This window comes from Microcaecilia unicolor, chromosome 1 (genome assembly GCF_901765095.1).
Source record: "Microcaecilia unicolor chromosome 1, aMicUni1.1, whole genome shotgun sequence".
In the NCBI taxonomy this organism is placed as follows: Eukaryota; Metazoa; Chordata; class Amphibia; order Gymnophiona; family Siphonopidae; genus Microcaecilia; species Microcaecilia unicolor.
Window position 1 is genome coordinate 294867386 of NC_044031.1, and position 18248 is coordinate 294885633.

General features: G+C 42.8%; 1 protein-coding gene across 1 annotated transcript in view; it reads right to left on the reverse strand.

Annotated features, from left to right (window-relative positions):
* The window catches only part of LOC115472887 (cadherin-12-like), a 195481-nt gene that overhangs the window by 162125 nt on the left and 15108 nt on the right, over positions 1-18248 (reverse strand). Inside the window, exon 3 of the mRNA XM_030207377.1 lies at positions 13605-13792. Within this exon, the coding sequence (XP_030063237.1) occupies positions 13605-13792 (188 nt within the window). The remainder of the gene's footprint in view (positions 1-13604; positions 13793-18248) is intronic.

The following is an 18248-nucleotide window of genomic DNA, read 5'->3' on the forward strand; positions in this document are numbered from 1 at the left end:
ATAAGCAAGGGAAATTCCTATCTAGCCTTCCCAATACATGACCCCTTTTGTTTTGTTTTGTTATACACCCTCTACTCAAACTGATGGACTGCTAAACTAAACCTCCTAAAGGCAGGCCCTTAACTGCAGGCACTCACAGGGCTCGAGGCTTAGGCTGGGCAGCTCCTTACCCAGGGCAGGCTCGCTTAGGTGGGGATACTCGAACCAGCAGGCTTCTGTGCTGGATCCTTCTGAGGCAGACACTCACGCTCAGGGCTGGTCTTAGGGTGAGGCGACCGCATAGGGCCTCGTGCTCAAGGGGGCCCCGCGCAGCGCACCTGAACTCCGCCCCAACCGCCCGAGTTCCAGTCCCCCTCCCTCTGAATTTTAAAAGTTACCTCGTCGGGTTACAGGCAGCGGCAGGCGGCAGCAGTGAAAAGTGTGCGAGCTGCTCGGTGCTTCAGGAGCCTTCCCTTCCCTCTCTCAGCTCTGGTCCCACCCTCGTGGAAATTGGAAATGAGAGCGGGACCAGAGCTGACAGAAAGGAAGGCTCCTGAAGCGCCGAGCTCGCACGCTTTTCACTGCTGCTACCTGCCGCTGTAACCCGACAAGGTAACTTTTAAAATTCAGAGGGAGGGGGACTGGAGCTCAGAGGGAGGCCTTGGAAGGAGGGGAGCCTTGGAGCTGGGAGGGAGGGAGGGGGGCCTTGGAGCTGGGAAGGAGGGAGGGGCCCTGGAGCTTGGAGGGGGGCTGGGCCCTGGAGCTGGGAGGGAGGGAGGGGGGCCCTGGCACTCAGAGGGAGGGGGGCCTCGGAGGGAGGGGGATGGTCCTGGAGCTCGGAGGGAGCTCGAAGGGGATGGCCCGGGAGCTAGGAGGGAGGGGTGGCCACCCTGGAGCTCAGAGGGAGGGGTGGCCAGCCATGGAGCTAGGGTGGGGGTGAAGCTAGGGTGGGGCTAGGATGGGGCCCCATCAAATTGGTCTGCACAGGGCCCCGCACTTGCTAAGACCGGCCCTGCTCACTCTGGCAGACACTCTAAAAAAGTTCCTTTGGAGTCTGGGCACTCAGTGCAGGGGGGGGGGGGGGGAGGTCTCTATCTCTCTCTTTGTGGGGCTTCTTCCCTTTCTGGATAGGCCTCGTCTTTACAGGACAGGCAGTCACACGGCCGGCTTTCTCTTCTCTGGACAGGCATGCACACACACGGAGGGATGCGCTAGGTGGACTTCTCTGGTTCAGGGCCCTTAACATGCTGCTCTCTATTCAGCTCTGCACTGCTTCCAACAAGTCTCAGCTCCCCAGTGTGGTCCCTCTTCCTCCTCTGCTTCTCTCTGTCTGAAGAATGGCATCTGTGGCTACTCCTACAGCTTCTCTTCTTGGCCCCAGCTCACCTGTTCCCCTGCAGCTCGGCTCAACTTTTGCCCCAGTTCGCTCCAGACCCCCTTCTCCTCCTCCTCTGTTCCTGTCTGCTTTGGTGCCCGGCCCCATACAGGACTCACCAGTTCTCTCTCTTCATCTGGGGCTCGTCAGTGGGCCCTTCTCTTCCAGCCTGCAGCTCACTCCTGCTTGGGTTTGATCTTCTTCTCCTCCAGCCTTCAGCTGCCTTTCCTTGCCTGAGCTTGCCCTTCTCTGCCCCTGCTTGCAGCACACTCCTGCCTGGATCTGACTTTCTCCTCTCAGAGCATGCTTTCAACCTTCTCTCTTTGCCCAGGCTTGCCTTTCTCTCTCCCAGGTTGCCTCTTGGCTTCTTATTCTTTTTCTGCTGTTCCACTCCTCCTGTCCCCCTGGATTGGCTTGAAATTCACGCCAATCTACGGGTCAGGCTGCCTCCTGCCACCTCATTGGTCCAAATTCATGCCTTTTACAAGATCCTGGCTCCTATTGGCCACCTTCCACACTGCCCTTCAGGCTGGCCTCACATGCCCCTCAGGCTCCCAGCTTTCCCTGGGGCTTCAGACAGCCAATCAGGAGCCTTGTAACAGACTTCACTGCACATCCCCCCACAGTTACAAACTCATAAAATTTAAATACACCTCTGGCATCTATGGATACCTGAGTTCTTAGTTTTATAACAGTGCTGGAGCATTTTAAACACTTTAAACATTTTAACTAAAAGGTGTCAGTGCTGTTTCTGGGCTGCCCTGAGACCTCTGTACCTCCCTGTCCTCTGCAAGATGCCCCCCTCTCTGGGAAAGGGGGGGGGGGCAACGTAAAGGCTTCTTTTTTCTATATTTACAATGGCAATACTTATATACGTACTTATGTACTTAACTTAGTCCTGGGCTCGTCCTCCACTTCTAAAGGAAATGGAATGGCTGCAGCCATTTCCTTTACAAAAGATGGAAATGAAAGGCTCTCCGGAGACTTTCTCCTTTCAAGTGGAGTAGAGGATTCAGAGGGATTGCCATAGGATGTGTTAGTATGCAGCCACTGAAAAAAATATTTAGGAGGCGCTAAGGGTTCCTGATCTCATGTGAAAGAGTGTCATGGGTGTCACATAAACTGTGGAAGCCATGTGGCCCAGGCAATCTCAACATCTGCTGATCTGTGACCTGCTGAGAGGCTCAAATCTGAGAAGCTAGGGCAGCTAGAGTGTCCACTCTTGGTTCTGAGAGCAAAGCTTGAACCTTCTGCATATCAAGCAGTGCTCCAATGAACTTCAATTGCTGGACAGGGTGAAGATGGAACTTGGGGTAGTTTATACGAACTATAGTAGCTCTAACACCAGAATAGTCCTCCACATGGACTCCCAAGCACCGTCCTCCGATATGCTCTTCACCAGCCAATCGTCGAGATCAGGGAAAACATGCACCCCCAGCCTGTGTAGCGACACTAAGACTACTGCCAGGCATTTGGTAAAGATCATGGATGCTGACACAAGGCCGAAATGCAACACACGGTACTTGAAGTGGTGCGTTCCCAGCTGAAACAAAAGATACTTCTGGTGGGCTGGAAGTATTGGGATGTGTGCATATGCATCCTTTAAGTCCAAGGAGCATAGCCAATCATGTTTCTGAGTCATGGGAAGAAGGGTGCCCAGGGAAACCATCCAAAACTTTTCTTTGACCAGGAATTTGTTCAGGGCCCTTAGGCCTAGGATGGGACGCATCCCCCTGTCTTCTCTTGCAGGAGAAAGTACCTGGAATAGAATCCCCGCCCTTCCTCGATTAAGTACAAACAGTGTTGAAATTTGTTGTTGCTTGTTTATGGTAACTGAATTGATGTGTTAAGAAATCCTCACTTCTTAGGTGTTTATGACAGTATATATAGAGGTCTGTGTAAATAGTTCAATAAAGCCTGTTTAATTTAATAGCCAGCCCTGTTTACAACAGTCTCTTGAAAATTTCCTGGGAGGAGAAGAGGGTAATCCCACCCACTAACATTTTTCTTCCCAAGGTGGAGGCACCAAGCGCCAAGTGAGTAAAGGACCAACTGAGACTGCCCTTATGAGGGCCCCAGATCCAGAAGTAACCTGTAAGGGGTCTCTCTCTCTTATATATATCTTTCACTATCAATTATAATGTTCTATCACGGTTTGTGTTGACATTGTAAGTAGTATACCATGCCATACTTTGTATTGTTTTTGAATATTCTTATTGTTGTAATTGCCTATTGCTTATGTTTGATCTATTCTTACTGCACACCGCCTTGAGTGAATTCCTTCAAAAAGGCGGTAAATAAATCCTAATAAATAAACAAATAAATAAAATATAAAGAGAGAGAGAGAGAGAGAGGTGTGTATGTGTGTGTAGTCATATTTAGGAGGGTGCCCATGCCCCAGCCCATGAATCTGTTCCCAAAGTTTGCTTTCCAATGAAGAACAGGAGTTCTTAAAACATTGAGTACACCAGTAGACAAGGAATTCCAAGGCTGGAAGGAAGGGGAGGTCATACATGCTCAGGAAACTTTAAAGGGGTAGGGTTAGTGGAGAGAAGCCAAGAGGAAGATGCGCCTTCCTGGATCTGCAGGCGGTATGTAATGGCTCCCAGAAGGTTCAAGGAGGTGGAGTTCCTACTGAGACCTGAAAGGCTGAAGGAACCTTCTCCTATGGAAGTGGAGGGGGCTGAGATACAAGGGGAGGATCAAATGTCAGAAGCAGAGTTTATGGATTCCGCCAATGCAACCAAATGGGTAGAACCCCAAAGTATGGAAATATGAGTAAGAAAAGGGGATTCCCAGATACCTGCTACAACTTACAACTTTCTGATTGACAGCTATGGGGCAGGGGATAGTGCCAGTTATGTAAGAAGACTATCCCAAGAGGAGGAGCTGTCAGGGGTTCCCCAGAACTCATAGAACTTGGAGAGCCCAAACCAGAGAAGAGACCAAAGAACGTTCTAGCTCTGATTTGCACCTGTTGTTGAGAGGAGGTAAATTTAAACATGTACTCCATCCACAAAAAATCCAACTCATGAGAACAGCTATACTGTATTAGACCAAAGGTCTTTGAGGGTCATGTGTACAATGTGTCACATATGAAGTATTATCCATCAGATATGTCCTGAAGGAAAAAAAACTTGGAGAACCATTGATATGGGTTAATTTCCAAAAGTCATTTACACAGATAAATGGGCTGTTTGATGACTGTCCATTCATTCTGTAGGCAAAATTATACATTGATGGTTATTTTAGTTTGTGTAGCAGTTTTGCTTTGTCTGCAGCTGCTCTTTGCCTCTTTACAAAAGCTGCTGCCCTAGGCAGATGCCTACACATGTCTATTAGGCTGGCCATGAAGATGAAAAACTATATAATGTCACTAGTTTGGTATCACCTAAAAGCCAGCTGTACTCTGCATTTTTTCTAGGGAAATTAGGGAAACCTCTGGCCTTAAAAGAAGAAATGTTTAAATGTTAATAATCTTTTATTCACAGCTTATACTAAAGCTATTTAAATTCAGTCAGTTAAAACCAGAAAATGCAGTTATTTTTAAATACACTGAATTCCATTTCTACATATATATTCAATCGTCAACCACATAGTGGTGCTATCTGATGTCGAAAGGCTTGAACAAAATTTTCACCTTGCATTGCTTATGTGTAGAAGTGCAGTATGTAACAAAAATAATTAAAACAATGGTATCTCCAATTCTGGTCGCCGCATCTCAAAAAAGATATAAAGGAATTAGAAAAAGTGCAGAGAAGGGCGACAAAAATGATAAAGGGAATGGAACGACTTCCCTATGAGGAAAGGCTGAGAAGGTTAGGGCTCTTCAGCTTGGAGAAAAGGCGGCTGAGGGGTGATATGATAGAAGTCTACAAGAGAATGAGCGGAGTAGAGCGGACAGATGTGAAGCGTTTCTTTACACTTTCAAACAACAAAACCAGGGGACACAAGATGAAGCTAGAATATGGTAGATTTAAAACAAATAGGAGAAAGTTTTTCTTTACTCAGCGTGTAGTTAGACTCTGGAAGTCGTTGCCGGAGAATGTAGAGACAGCAGCTGGCCTTACGGAATTTAAAGGGGGTTTGCACAGATTCCTGAGGGAAAAGTCCATTGAACATTATTATTATTTTTTCGGGGGGGGGGGGGGGGGGTTGCCGGGTTCTTAAAGCCTGGATTGGCCGCTGTCAGAGACAGGATGCTGGGCTTGATGGACCTTTGGTCTTTTCCCAGTATGGTGGTGCTTATGTACTTATGCTTATGTACTTATATACACAAACTTTAGGCAAAAAATAGATGTATCTTCTCTATGATTAGCATATTTTAGCCAAAACGTAGTTTCTAAAAGTTATCTATTTTATTGTGAGCCATGTTTTCATATTTTAAAATCTGGACAAACTGTAATCAATATTAAATTACAAAAGAGATGCATAGCACTAAGCTCTAAGACAGCACTTCTCAACCCAGTCCTTGAGGCATACCTAGTCCCATCAGGTTTTCAGGATATCCACAATGAATGTGCATGAGATATCACGGAGGCAGTGCACGCAAATCTACGTCATGAATATTCACTGTGGATATCTTTTACTAAGCTGTGGGGAAAAAGGGCCCTGCAGTAGCGGTAGGAGTCATTTTTCCCGTGCACCAGGGCCCTTTTTATTACAGAGGGTAAAAATCCCCCCTCCCCCAAAAAAATAATGGCCATGCGGTAAGATTGCTCTTACCATGTGGCTATGTTGGGGGGGGGGGGGCACTTACGCCACCCACTGAGGTGGTAGTAAGGGTTCCCGTGATAACGTTGCAGTAACCGGGCAGCGTGTTGCAATGCCCATTTACCTCCGGGTTATCACAGAGGTATAAAATAAAATAAAAAGATTTCTGGCACGCCAGAAATGGTGCACACTCGAGGCACAACTACCATTGGCGGCTGCGTTGGGCTGGTGGTAGTTCTGGGTTAGCGTGTAGTAAGCCTGTATTGGGCTTACCAATGCTTTGTAAAAGGGCCCCTAAGGGACACAAATATTGTTTACAATTCCTTGGAAGATATTTCAAGATATGAAGTATGTGACAAAAGAACATGCTGCCACTCTTCTCCTTTCCCATAGGCAAGCAGCTTTTCTAAGCACTGATGAGGGCCGTTGCATTTTCAGAAGTACTACTTGTCAATGCAGTTCATTGAAATGAGTAAAACGTACCCTATGACACTCCAGATCGGGGAAGCAGGGTACATCCAAAGTTTTGGCCTTTGACACGTTTTGAGGCCCCTTTACTAAAGCGTGTTAAACCATAGCATGTGGCAAAATGCTTACCACAAAAGATGTTAAAGCAGTTGGTGATAATTCTGCATTTTCCGTGCACGAAACATGAATTAATTTTTCAAAGTACATTTTGGAAGGGGGTGTGCCATGGGCAGAGAATGGGCGTGTCTGCATTAACCATCTAAAATGTTCCAAATAGCAAGTGCTAACTGGTTAAGGCAGAGTTAATGTAGGATCACTTAGTTCCTCCTAAACATCACACGCAGAAAGCTTGAGAGGGAATCCTTGGCACAGTTAGATCACGAAGGAGCAAAAGGGGTGCTTAGGGAGGACAAGGCCATAGAGGAGAAATTGAATGAATTCTTTGCTTCTGTCTGTATGGAAAAAGATGTAAGAGGTCTGCCTGTACCTGAATTGACCTTCAGGGGTGATGATGCAGAGGAACTGAAAGAAATCTCGGTGAACCTGGAAGATGTACTGAGCCAAATCGACAAATTAAAGAGTAGTAAATCACCTGGACTGGATGGCATACATCCAAGGGTACTCAAAGAACTCAAGCATGAAATTCCTGATCTGCTGTTAATAGTAAGTAACCTGTTGTTAAAATCATCCATAGTACCTGAAGATTGTAGGGGGGCCAATGTGATTTCGATTTTTAAAAAGGGTTCTAGGGGTGATCTGTGACATTATAGACTGGTAAGCCTGACATTGATGCCTGGCAAAATAGTGGAAACTATTATAAAGAATAAAATTACAGAACATGTAGACAAACATGGTTTAATGGGGCAGAGACAGCATGGATTCAGCCATGGGAAGTCTTGCCTCACCAATTTGCTTCATTTCTTTGAAGGCGTAAATAAACATGTGGATAAAGGTGAGCAGGTTGATGCAGTATATCTAGATTTTCAGAAAGCTTTTGATAAAGTTCCTCATGAGAGACTCCTGAGAAAATTAAAGAGTCATGGGATAGGATGCAAGGTTCTGGTGTGGATTAGAAATTGGTTATTGGACAGAAAACAGAGGGTAGGGTAGGAGGGTGAACAGTGGAGTGTCGCCGGGATTTGTACTGGGACCGGTACTATTTAACATATTTATAAATTATATGAAAAATGAGTGAAGTGATCAAATTTGCAGATGATACAAAACTATTCAAGGTTGTTAAAACACATGTGAAACATTGCAGGAAGACTTTAGGAAATTGGAAGACTGGACATCCAAATGGCAGATGAAATTCAACATGGACAAATGCAAGGTGAAGTGCACTGGAAAGAATAATCCGAATCATAGTTACCTTGTGCTAGGGTCCACCTTGTGGGTCAAAGTAGAAATAGCTGACCATGAAATCGACAGGGCTATCGAAGGATCTATTTGCATTAGGGAGAGTCCTTTGAGCGTATCACAGACATGTTCTGAAGAAAAACTGTGACCTGTTTTCCAGGTTTGCATTGCCATTATATATAGATAAACGACACAAGAAATGGGAATAAGAATCCAAACAATATATAACCATAAAAATACAATGAGGATTCTTTCAAAAATTCCTAACTAAGGAAGAAAAAAAATTAACAAGAACAGAAATTCAAAGAGAGGGAGGAAAAAGCCTCAAGACGTTCCTAATTAACAAATACAGGAGTGGGACTTCTTCATCATAGGCAAAATTCCTCACTGAAAAATCTTTTGAAGGAGTCATGTGCCCTTTAATTCTGGAGACAAAGGTTTTTAAAGATCCCAGCACTAATAAAAAATACACACTTTTTGTCAAGACACATGCAAATCTACTTATGTGATTTATTGCATCATTTGTCCTTGTGACAAGCTCTCTATGGGGCAAACAACTCGTCAGATATACGTACGTCTAATGGAACATAAGAGCATTATCAAGACTCATAAAAGCACCTCGCCATTAGCAACCCAATGCGACGAATACCACCATCATCTGAGACGCTATCAGGCTTATTTTCGGAAGAGAAGGACGCCCATCATTCGACACAAATCGGAAGATGGGTGTCCTTCTCACACGGTCACCCAAATCGGCGTAATCGAAAGCCGATTTTGGGCGTCCCCAACTGCTTTCTGTCGCGGGGATGACCAAAGTTCCCGGAGGCATGTCGGAGGTGTAGCGAAGGTGGGTGTGCCTAACACATGGGTGTACTCGACCCATAATGGAAAAAAGGGCGTCCCTGACAAGCATTTGGACGACTTTACATGGTAGTGTTTTTCTTACGGCCAAGGCACAAAAAGGTGCCCGAACTGACCAGATGACCACCGAAGGGAATCGGGGATGACCTCCCCTTACTCCAGTGGTCACTAACCCCCTCCCACCCTCAAAAAAGAACTTTAAAAATATTTTGTGCCAGCCTCTATGCCATACTCAGGTCCATCGCAGCAGTATGCAGGTCCCTGGAGCAGTTTTAGTGGGTGCAGTGTATTTCAGGCAGGCAGACCCAGGCCCACCCCCCACCTGTTACACTTGTGGTGGTAAATGTGAGCCCTCCAAAACCCACCAGAAATCCACTGTACCCACACATCTAGGTGCCCCCCTTAATCAGTAAGGGCTATGGTAGTGGTGTACAGTTGTGGGTAGTGGGTTTTGGGGGGCTCAGCACACAAGATAAGGGAGCTATGTACCTGGGAGCTTTTTCTGAAATCCACTGCAGTGCCTCCTAGGGTGCTCGGTTGGTGTCCTGGCATATCAGGGGGACCAGTGCACTACGGATGCTGGCTCCTCCCACGACCAAATGGTTGTATTTGGTCATTTCTGAGATGGGCATCCTTAGTTTTCATTATCGACAAAAATCAGAAATGACCAAGTCTAAGGACGACCATCTCTAGGGACAACCTAAATGTCAAGATTTTGGCGTCCCTGATCATATTATCGAAACAAAAGATGGACGCCCATCTTGTTTCGTTAATACGGGTTTCCCTGCCCCTTTGCCAGGATGTCCTGCGAGGATGTCCTCAGAAAAACTTGGGCGCCCCTTTCGATTATGCCCCTCCAGGTTGTCTAGTATTTCAACGGATCACACTATCCAGAAGGGGCGGACACAGACGGCACCTATTGCAGAAAGAACAACAATGGATATTTAGGTTGAATTCTCTAATTCTATCTGGTCTAAATTTTAAAATGGAGTGGTGTCATTTTTACTGATCCTTTTTGGACATTTTGATGTAAAATTAACCCTGTTTTTCAGTAGATTTTCTTCTGAATGGTTATAGCCTTTCAGGACGTCTGACGTCATTTTTTATAAAGCAGAAGCGCCATTTTTTACAGAAGAATCTTTGCCTGCACTATCCGCTTTGTGAACGGAGTTAAAGTAAGCAACAAAGTTAATCTCAATAGATCTTGGATTATGAAATGCTATACAAAAAAAAAATTTTCTCTCTTTTCTTTGCAGATTCTTTAGACAGGCAGACCCTGATGCAGCTAACAAAATGCTGGCCACTGTTGGTCACGGTCTGGTTACTATTACAGCTGGAAGAATGAGACAAGAGAAGCTAAGGGGTCCTTTTACTACTGTGCACTGAAAAATGGCTTGCAGTAGTGTAGATGCAGGTTTTGGGCGCGCGCCAATCCATTTTTTAGCGTGCCTGTAAAAAAAGGCCTTCTTTTGCCGAAAATGGACATGCAGCAAAATCAAAATTGCCGAGTGTGCATTTTGGCTCTGCGACCTTACCACCAGTCATCGGACTAGCAATAAATAATCTAGGCAGTAATGACCTACGCGCATTAAATTCCACTTGGCATGCGTCCATTACACGCTCCCGAAAATAAAAAATATTTTTCAGATGCGCGTATCGGATGCATGCCAAAAATTAAATTACCACAAGAACCATGTGGTAGTCAGGCAGTAACTCCATTTTGGCGCACGTTGGGCGCCCGTAGACACTTATGCGGCTTAGTAAAAGGGCCCCCAAGTATCTAGCACTATTTTTTGTTAAACATTTGTTTACTGAATCCTACAATTTACGAGAAGCTTTTTCAGGGAGGTTTTTTTTTGCCTATGATGAAGAAGTCCCACTCCAGTATTTGTTAATTAGGAACGTCTTGAGGCTTTTTCCTCCCGCTCTTTAAATTTCATTTCTTGTAAATTTTTGTTCTTGCTTACTTAGGAATATTTGAAAGAATCCTTTTTGTATTTTTATGGTTATATATTGTTTGGATTCTTGTCCCCATTTCTTGTGTAGTTCATGTCCTAATGCTGCCATTAGCGTGAGGCCATTTTTTAAAATTAAGACACAGTTGAAAAAGTTAATGAACAATATTCCAGAATGTCTCAAGTGGTTCGAAATTTGGACAAGGTGAAGTCTCAAGTTGAATTATGCCAGTCTGCAGCAGCTGCAGCTGCTAAAGATAATTTAATGATACATCTTCAGTTTGGAAGCTACTGAAAATGCTTCCAGATAATGTAATTTACACTTGTTGAACTTTCCACTTACACATTATTTTTCATCCCTTGAATTGTTTAAAGTGTATGTAAAAGATGTGTTACACATTTTTTTTTAATTTTCTGGAAGTAAAACGTTTTTTTAATATTTAGCATGGGTAATGCAGGAAAGAAATTTTGATAATTTAAACTCTCCAGATAGTCTTGATTTTAGGGGTCATAAGTATATAATTACATAAGTGTTGCCATACTGGGACAGACCAAGGGTCCATAAAGTCTAGTATCCTGTTTCCAACAGTGGCCAATCCAGGTCACAAGTACCTGGCAAGATCCCAAAACAGTACAATACATTTTATGCTGTTTATCCCAGAAATAAGCAGTGGATTTTCCCCAAGTCCATTTTAATAGTGACTTATGGACTTTTCTTTTAGGAAGCTATCCAAACCTTTTTAAACCCTGTTAAGCTAACTGCTTTTACCACATTCTCTAGGAACAAATTCCAGAGTTTAATTACACATTGAGTGAATAAATATTTTCTCCAATTTATTTTAAATTTACTACTTTGTAGCTTCATTGCATGCCCTCTAGTCCTAGTATTTTTGGAAAGAGTAAACAAGCAATTCACATCTACTCGTTCCACTCCACTCAGTATTTTATATCTATCATATCTCACCTCAGTTGTCTTTTCTCCATGCTGAAGAGCCGAAGCCGTTTCAGCCTTTTCCCATAGGGAAGTCATCCCATCCCCTTTATCATTTTCTTCATCCTTCTCTGTACCTTTTCTAATTCCACTATATCTTTTTTGAGATGCGGTGACCAGAACTGCACATAGTATTCAAGGTGCGGTCGCACCATGGAACGATAGAAAGGCATTATAACATCCTCGTTTTTATTTTTCATTCTTTTCCTAATAATATATACCATTCTATTTGCTTTCTTTGCTGACACAGCACACTGGGCAGAGGGTTTGTGAGCAGAGGATTTCAAAGTATCATCAACAATGACTCCTAGATCCTTTTCCTGGTCGGTGACTCTTAATGCGGAACCTTGCATCACATAGTTATAGTTCAGGTTCCTCTTTCCCACATGCACTTGCTCACGTTAAACATCATCTGCCAGTTGGATGCCCAGTCTCCCAGTCTTGTAAGGTCATCTTTTTTTACAATCCACTTGCGATTTAACAACTTTGAATAACTTTGTATCGTTGGCAAATTTAATTACCTCACTAGTTATTCCTATATCTAGGTCATTTATAAATATGTTAAAAGCAGCGGTCCCAACACAGACCCCTACAGAACCCCACTATCTACCCACGGTAAAATGTGGCCTGTGGTACTGTGAGTACGTCTTTTAGGCACACGCTGGGACATCTTTTACTGTGGTGAGAAATGAGCAATTTTTTAATGGGCCTGCATTAATATTAAAACTAGCTTGTGCCTATTTATGGCTTGAGCCCTTACTGCCACCCACTGACCTAGCAGCAAGGGCCCTTGAGCTACCCATGTGCTACCCATGCAGCACATGCCAATGTGGGCACGCTGATGGTTACTGCCAGGAATGCCCCTCGAAGTAGAACATTTTCTACCGTGGGATTCGGCGCACGCCAAAATCAGAATTACTGCCAGGTTCATGTGCTACCCCGGCGGTAGTGCTGATTGGGTGCACGGTACCCACGTGTTAGCCTTCCTGCACCCTTATAAAAGGGCGTCTAAGTACTCGGAATCTTCACAAAAGAGTATATCTAAGAGGGTTACTCTGTTGGTGGGCTTAGGTTCTGTTGAGAAGAAATGTTCCTATTAAAAGCTTGTTTCCAGAAGATGATGATATCCTTCTGCGGGCAAAAGTACTGATGATTCCTGATTTGGCCATACCAACCCAATTAAGACACAAAGCCTTTCTGCAGCTCAAGTCTCGAGTCTTGGCTGTGGGGTGTTTCCCTGTAAATGTCTCATCATTCATGAAAATCATTAATGTATATTTTTGGATCCTGCTTCTTTAGAAACTTTTTTGTCATCTAAAGTGGTTGATGGTTCTTTGAATGCTAAGTGATGTTAGTGGGGATTTTTTATCTTTTTTTTGGGGGGGGGGAGGGGGTTAGATTTATTTCTCCACTGTTGCAGGAATTTAGTTTTTCCATTGAATTATGTACAGTGGCAATCTTAGCTGCTTTCTCCTTGATGTGGACTAAAAATTTGTGATGTTATTGTTTTGCCTGATTTTTCCTGTGTATTTCTAGCCTTGTAGTAGATTTAAATTGCAAATTAAAAAAAAAAAAAGAAAAAAAAAAGAATGTGCTTCCATGCCAAACGTTTGGTACAGAATTAATGCCTATATCTAGGTGCCATTTATAGAATTTCCCCCAGAATGTCTGATTCAGTTTTTTCAAGACATATTTCTATAGTGCTAATCCCACCATTACTTAAATGAATTTAAAAATACGAAGTTCCTTCTAAGATGCAGTATACATATAGTGAATGCAATGGTTATATAAGCCAATTTGCTATTGCTCATCATAGTTATTTGCTGTGTACTTAAATGTATGTTTGCTACAATTCAGTACCCTGGCTCAGTCTTGCAGGATGGTGAAAGGATATTTTACACAGTACCTTCTTTAGAATAAGGATCCCTTCCTGTGTATTCTCATCGGTGGTGATGTCAAACAGGTTCCCCCCATCACCTGGAACAATGTTGTAATCAATCTCTGCATTCTTTCCAAAATCTGGATCCACGGCTCTGATCCTTCCAACAAAAAGTCCAACAGTGGAGGATTCTGGTACTTTCAAATGGAAGATACCTGTGGGGGGGGGGGGGGGGGGGGAGAATAAACAATATGGAATGCACCTTAACACATTTTCTTGATGCAACCAGTTAATGCATATTGATTTTGATATATTTAATTAATCAATGCTTGAACATTGACTCTGGGTAAGTCACTTAACCTTCCATTGCCCCAGGTATAAATAAGGACCTGTATATGTTATGTAAACCGCTATGAATATAGTTGCAAAAAACACAGAAAAGTAGTATATCAAGTCCCGTTTCCCTTTCCCTTCCCCTGCCTAAATCGAGGTAGCACCTTATGGAATTACACTGCTTATTTCCGATCTGACGAAGAAGGGCAACCTTCGAAAGCTAATCAAGAAATGTATTAAATTATGTCCAATTAAAAAAGGTATCTTATTTTCTTTTCCATGTTTTATTTTGTTTGATTTCCATTGATAACCTTAAGAGTGGACTAACACGGCTACCACACCTCTCTACTTTTTTCCCTCAGAAACTACTTAATATGTCATGCTATTCTGATTCATACAAGAGTCTCAAGATGTTTACAAATACTACTACTTATCATTTCTATAGCACTACTAGATGTACGCAGTGCTGTACACTTAAGACTCTTGTATGAATCACAAGCGTGAACATGTTTAACTTATATACGCAATAGCACTCCTTTGAAAATGGCCCTGCAACACACAACTTTGTTTTAAAGTACTGTAGTTGCCCCGTTGCTTTTGAATAGATCAATGTTCCCTCTAAGCTGAGCATCAGTCTTTTAACCTCATTGCTGCCAGTGAGGGGAGGTGCTTCAATGCTGTGTTTTCAATCGCTACAGAGTCCTACAGAACTTGCTTGTCTCTTGCTATTGAAAATGTGATATCAAAATAGCACTCCCCCCCCCCCCAGCAGGAATATAGGTAAAAAAAACTCCTAGACAGCTTTGAACAGGGGTTCTCAATCCAGTGCTTGGGACACATCAAGCCAGTCTGGTTGTCAGGATATCAACAATGAATATCCATGAGATAGATTTGTAATCCATGGAGACAACATATGCAAATTTATCTCATGCATATTCATTGTGGATATCCTGAACACCTGCCTGGCTGGGTGTGTCTCAAGTACTGGGTTGAGAACCCTTGCTTTACAGAAAAAGTTGGAATAGACTCCTCCTCAATATTAAGCAAGCACTAAAAACGTACCATTTTACCAAATCATTTCCCCTGGATTAAGTAACCTAAAATATGTAGGTTTCAGTCGCAACCCACCTCAACTCTTGAGTCCTGTCTCTTCTAAACCCCTCCTTCTGTATCATATGCTATTCAATTAATGTTTGCCTTGTCCCTTCCCCTATTTAAATTATTTGTAACCTAGAACTCCATACTGCTTCTCCCCACTTTTTCTTCCCTTTTTCTCAAACACTTTATTTCATGTTTTACTGTTCAACCTCATAGATACCTTTTTTGATGGTGTGATTTCAATTAAAAGTGGCCTGTATTTTAGGGTTTTTATTCTAACTGCCAAGCTTTCTCTCACATTGTAATAGCCCCTAGAGTTGTATCGGGGTCCTAATGGTATTTGCAAAGGGCCAGATTGTATATATGACACCTAAAAAAATCTGTGTGGTAAAGATTTCTGCCTAAGTGTATTCTATAAGTGGCGCCTAGATCTAGGCACAGTATATAGAATACGTTTAGGTGGAAATCCTAGTGCTTAAAACAACACACATCCATTTAGGCCAATGAAAATGTGGCATAAATCCCCATGTGTAAATTTATGCACACTGTATCCTATTCTATAACTATGGGGTCCTTTTACAAAGGTGTGCTAAAAAATGGCTAGTGGTAGTGTAGGTACAGGTTTTGGGCACACATCGATCCATTTTTTAGCACGCCTGTAAAAAAGGCCTTTTTTTTTTTTGCTGAAAATGGACATGCGGCAAAATGAAAATTGCCACTCATCCATTTTGGGTCTGAGACCTTACTGCCAGCCATTGACCTAGCGGTAAAGACTCACCCGGTAACCGGGCAGTAATTATCTACACACGGCAAATGCCACTTGGCGCATGTCTGTTACACATGCCAGAAAATAAAAAAATATTTTTCAGACGCATGTAGCAGATGCACACCAAAAATGAAATTACCACAAGGTCCATGTGGTAGTTGGGCAGTAACTCCATTTTGGCGCACATAGGCGCTTACGCAGTTTATTAAAAGGACCCCTATGTGTCTAAATTTTGGAATGCCCACGAAACACCCATTTCTCTGCCCATAACCACACCCTTTTGAACTGCGCACATTAGAATTTAGGCGCAGTTCATTCAAGAATACACTTAGTGAGTTGAGCACGTAAATTCTAATTATTGCCAATTAGTGCTCATTATTGCTTGTTAAGTGATGTTATCAACACTGATTAGCTTGATAAGCCAATTAAGTTACGAGTATTGTTATAGAATACGACTAGATTTTGGCAAGGATCTCTAAGCGCGCTACATAGAAATCCAGGGGAAAGTCGATTGCATCAATAGCACTAGAGCACAGGATACAAGATGCATTGCTATTCTCTTTAAAAAAAAAAAACCACATTTTAGCAAGTAGAAGTTCAGCTTTGTAAGACAAGACCATCTTCACATAATGAATGGTGAGTGGTTTTAATGTGTGTGGTTCTAAGATAAAATCCAAGGAACTACACATTATTCAGCTGGGATTTTTTTTAAAACTAGATGACTTTTCTTGACTTAGCATCTCATCACTTATGCAATTCAGCAACCGTGAAGTTGTTCCATTCAGATTAATTCCAAGCCATGAAGCAAACTTCAGCTCTACCAAAGCAAGATATGTGATGATATACTCGGTAATTATATGGCCATCATCTGCCAGATCTATCTTGGGAGAACAGAAACATCTCAATTGGGCTATTTCAACAAGGAAACATTATAAATACAGAAGCTAATAAACAAACTGTGCTCTGTACAGATCGTACTGAGGAGAGGATAGAATACATTAAAGCAAGCTTTTAACAAGATTTTCCTGTCACGTTAACAAAAAGAAGGAGAATGAGAGAGAGAGAGAGAGTTATGTTCATTTTTCTTGTAACTACCTTTGCACATTCTGTATCTCCTTGTATATCTTTTTGGTAATTGGGAAATGGAATGGAAAGTACTTCAGTCCATTGTTGTCAGCAAGGCCACGTATTTGAAACAGCCAAACAATGAGACTGTCATTGTACTTCAAAGTTTGCATTTTCATCATGGCCTACAAATCATTTTTACTGTTCTGAATAGTATCACATGACCACAAGCACCAGATAAATTCTTCTAGTTGGGTTTTTCTCTTTTTCATATGATTAGTCCCTTTATCTAACTGCGGGTTCTGACTTTCTGGATATTCCTTCCAATTATACTAGCCTTGCTTGTCATGGTCTTTATCTCTCCTCTGCGTCCCTGGCCAGTCCTCTTCCCTCCCCATTTATTCCCTTTGCCTCTTTTTAAGCTCTTTTGTTAGAGGGGATGGAACTTGATATACCTCCTTTCTGTGGTTACAATCAAACAAGCTAACATATTATATACAGGTACTTATTTTGGAGGGTTAAGTGACTTGCCCAGAGTCACAAGGAGTTGCAGTGGGAATCAAACTCAGTTCCCCAGGATCAAAGTCCACTGCACTAACCACTAGGCTACTCCCCCACTCTTAAGTAGGGATGGATTCAGGACCTGAGAACTCTGCCCAGTGACTGCCTCTTCCTGCTTTCAAGTTTTTTTCTTCTCAGCTTTATTCCACATGCTTTGTCACTGGGCTATCCTTGTTCTGTTGATTGCTTATGTCAGTTCCCTGGCTGAAGACCTTTGTGATGGGGTACAAACACTCCATCATGCTGAGAAAAGTCATCAATCAAAGTTTAAGCGCCTATCAGTTTTACCTACGTATAGTTTGTTACACGGACATTGTAGGACATATATCACATGGTCTGATTTGCACCTAGTTAAATGCCTCAATTTGTAGACCTTGCCATCCACAGGATTACAGTAGCTGTCACATTCAATCATAGTATTACAAAAAATGCATGCTCCACAAACTTTGTGTGCTCCGCTCACCCGCAAGGATCTATGCACTATGTCGGCTGGACATAACATCTCTTTAAGATTGCGATCCTCGAAAAGGCTATTTGTAGATCAGAATCTTTAAATACATCATGGGCTTGAATAATGTCCCAATTTCTTCGGATCATGTCTGCCACCTCTTCCCCACCCTGCTGGTATCTGACCACAAATGTCTCTTTACATTCTCTATACATATGTAAAACTGATAGGAACCGACGATTAAGTGAACATAAGTCATGCATTGCATCATCAAAATTAGGAGCGCCTTTAGTAGCCCATTGTAGAGACTTTAACCACAGCTTTGATTCATTTAAATGTTGGCTGATTCATTGCATGAACAAACACATACGCGGTGGAGACCGCAGTAAGAGGTTATTAC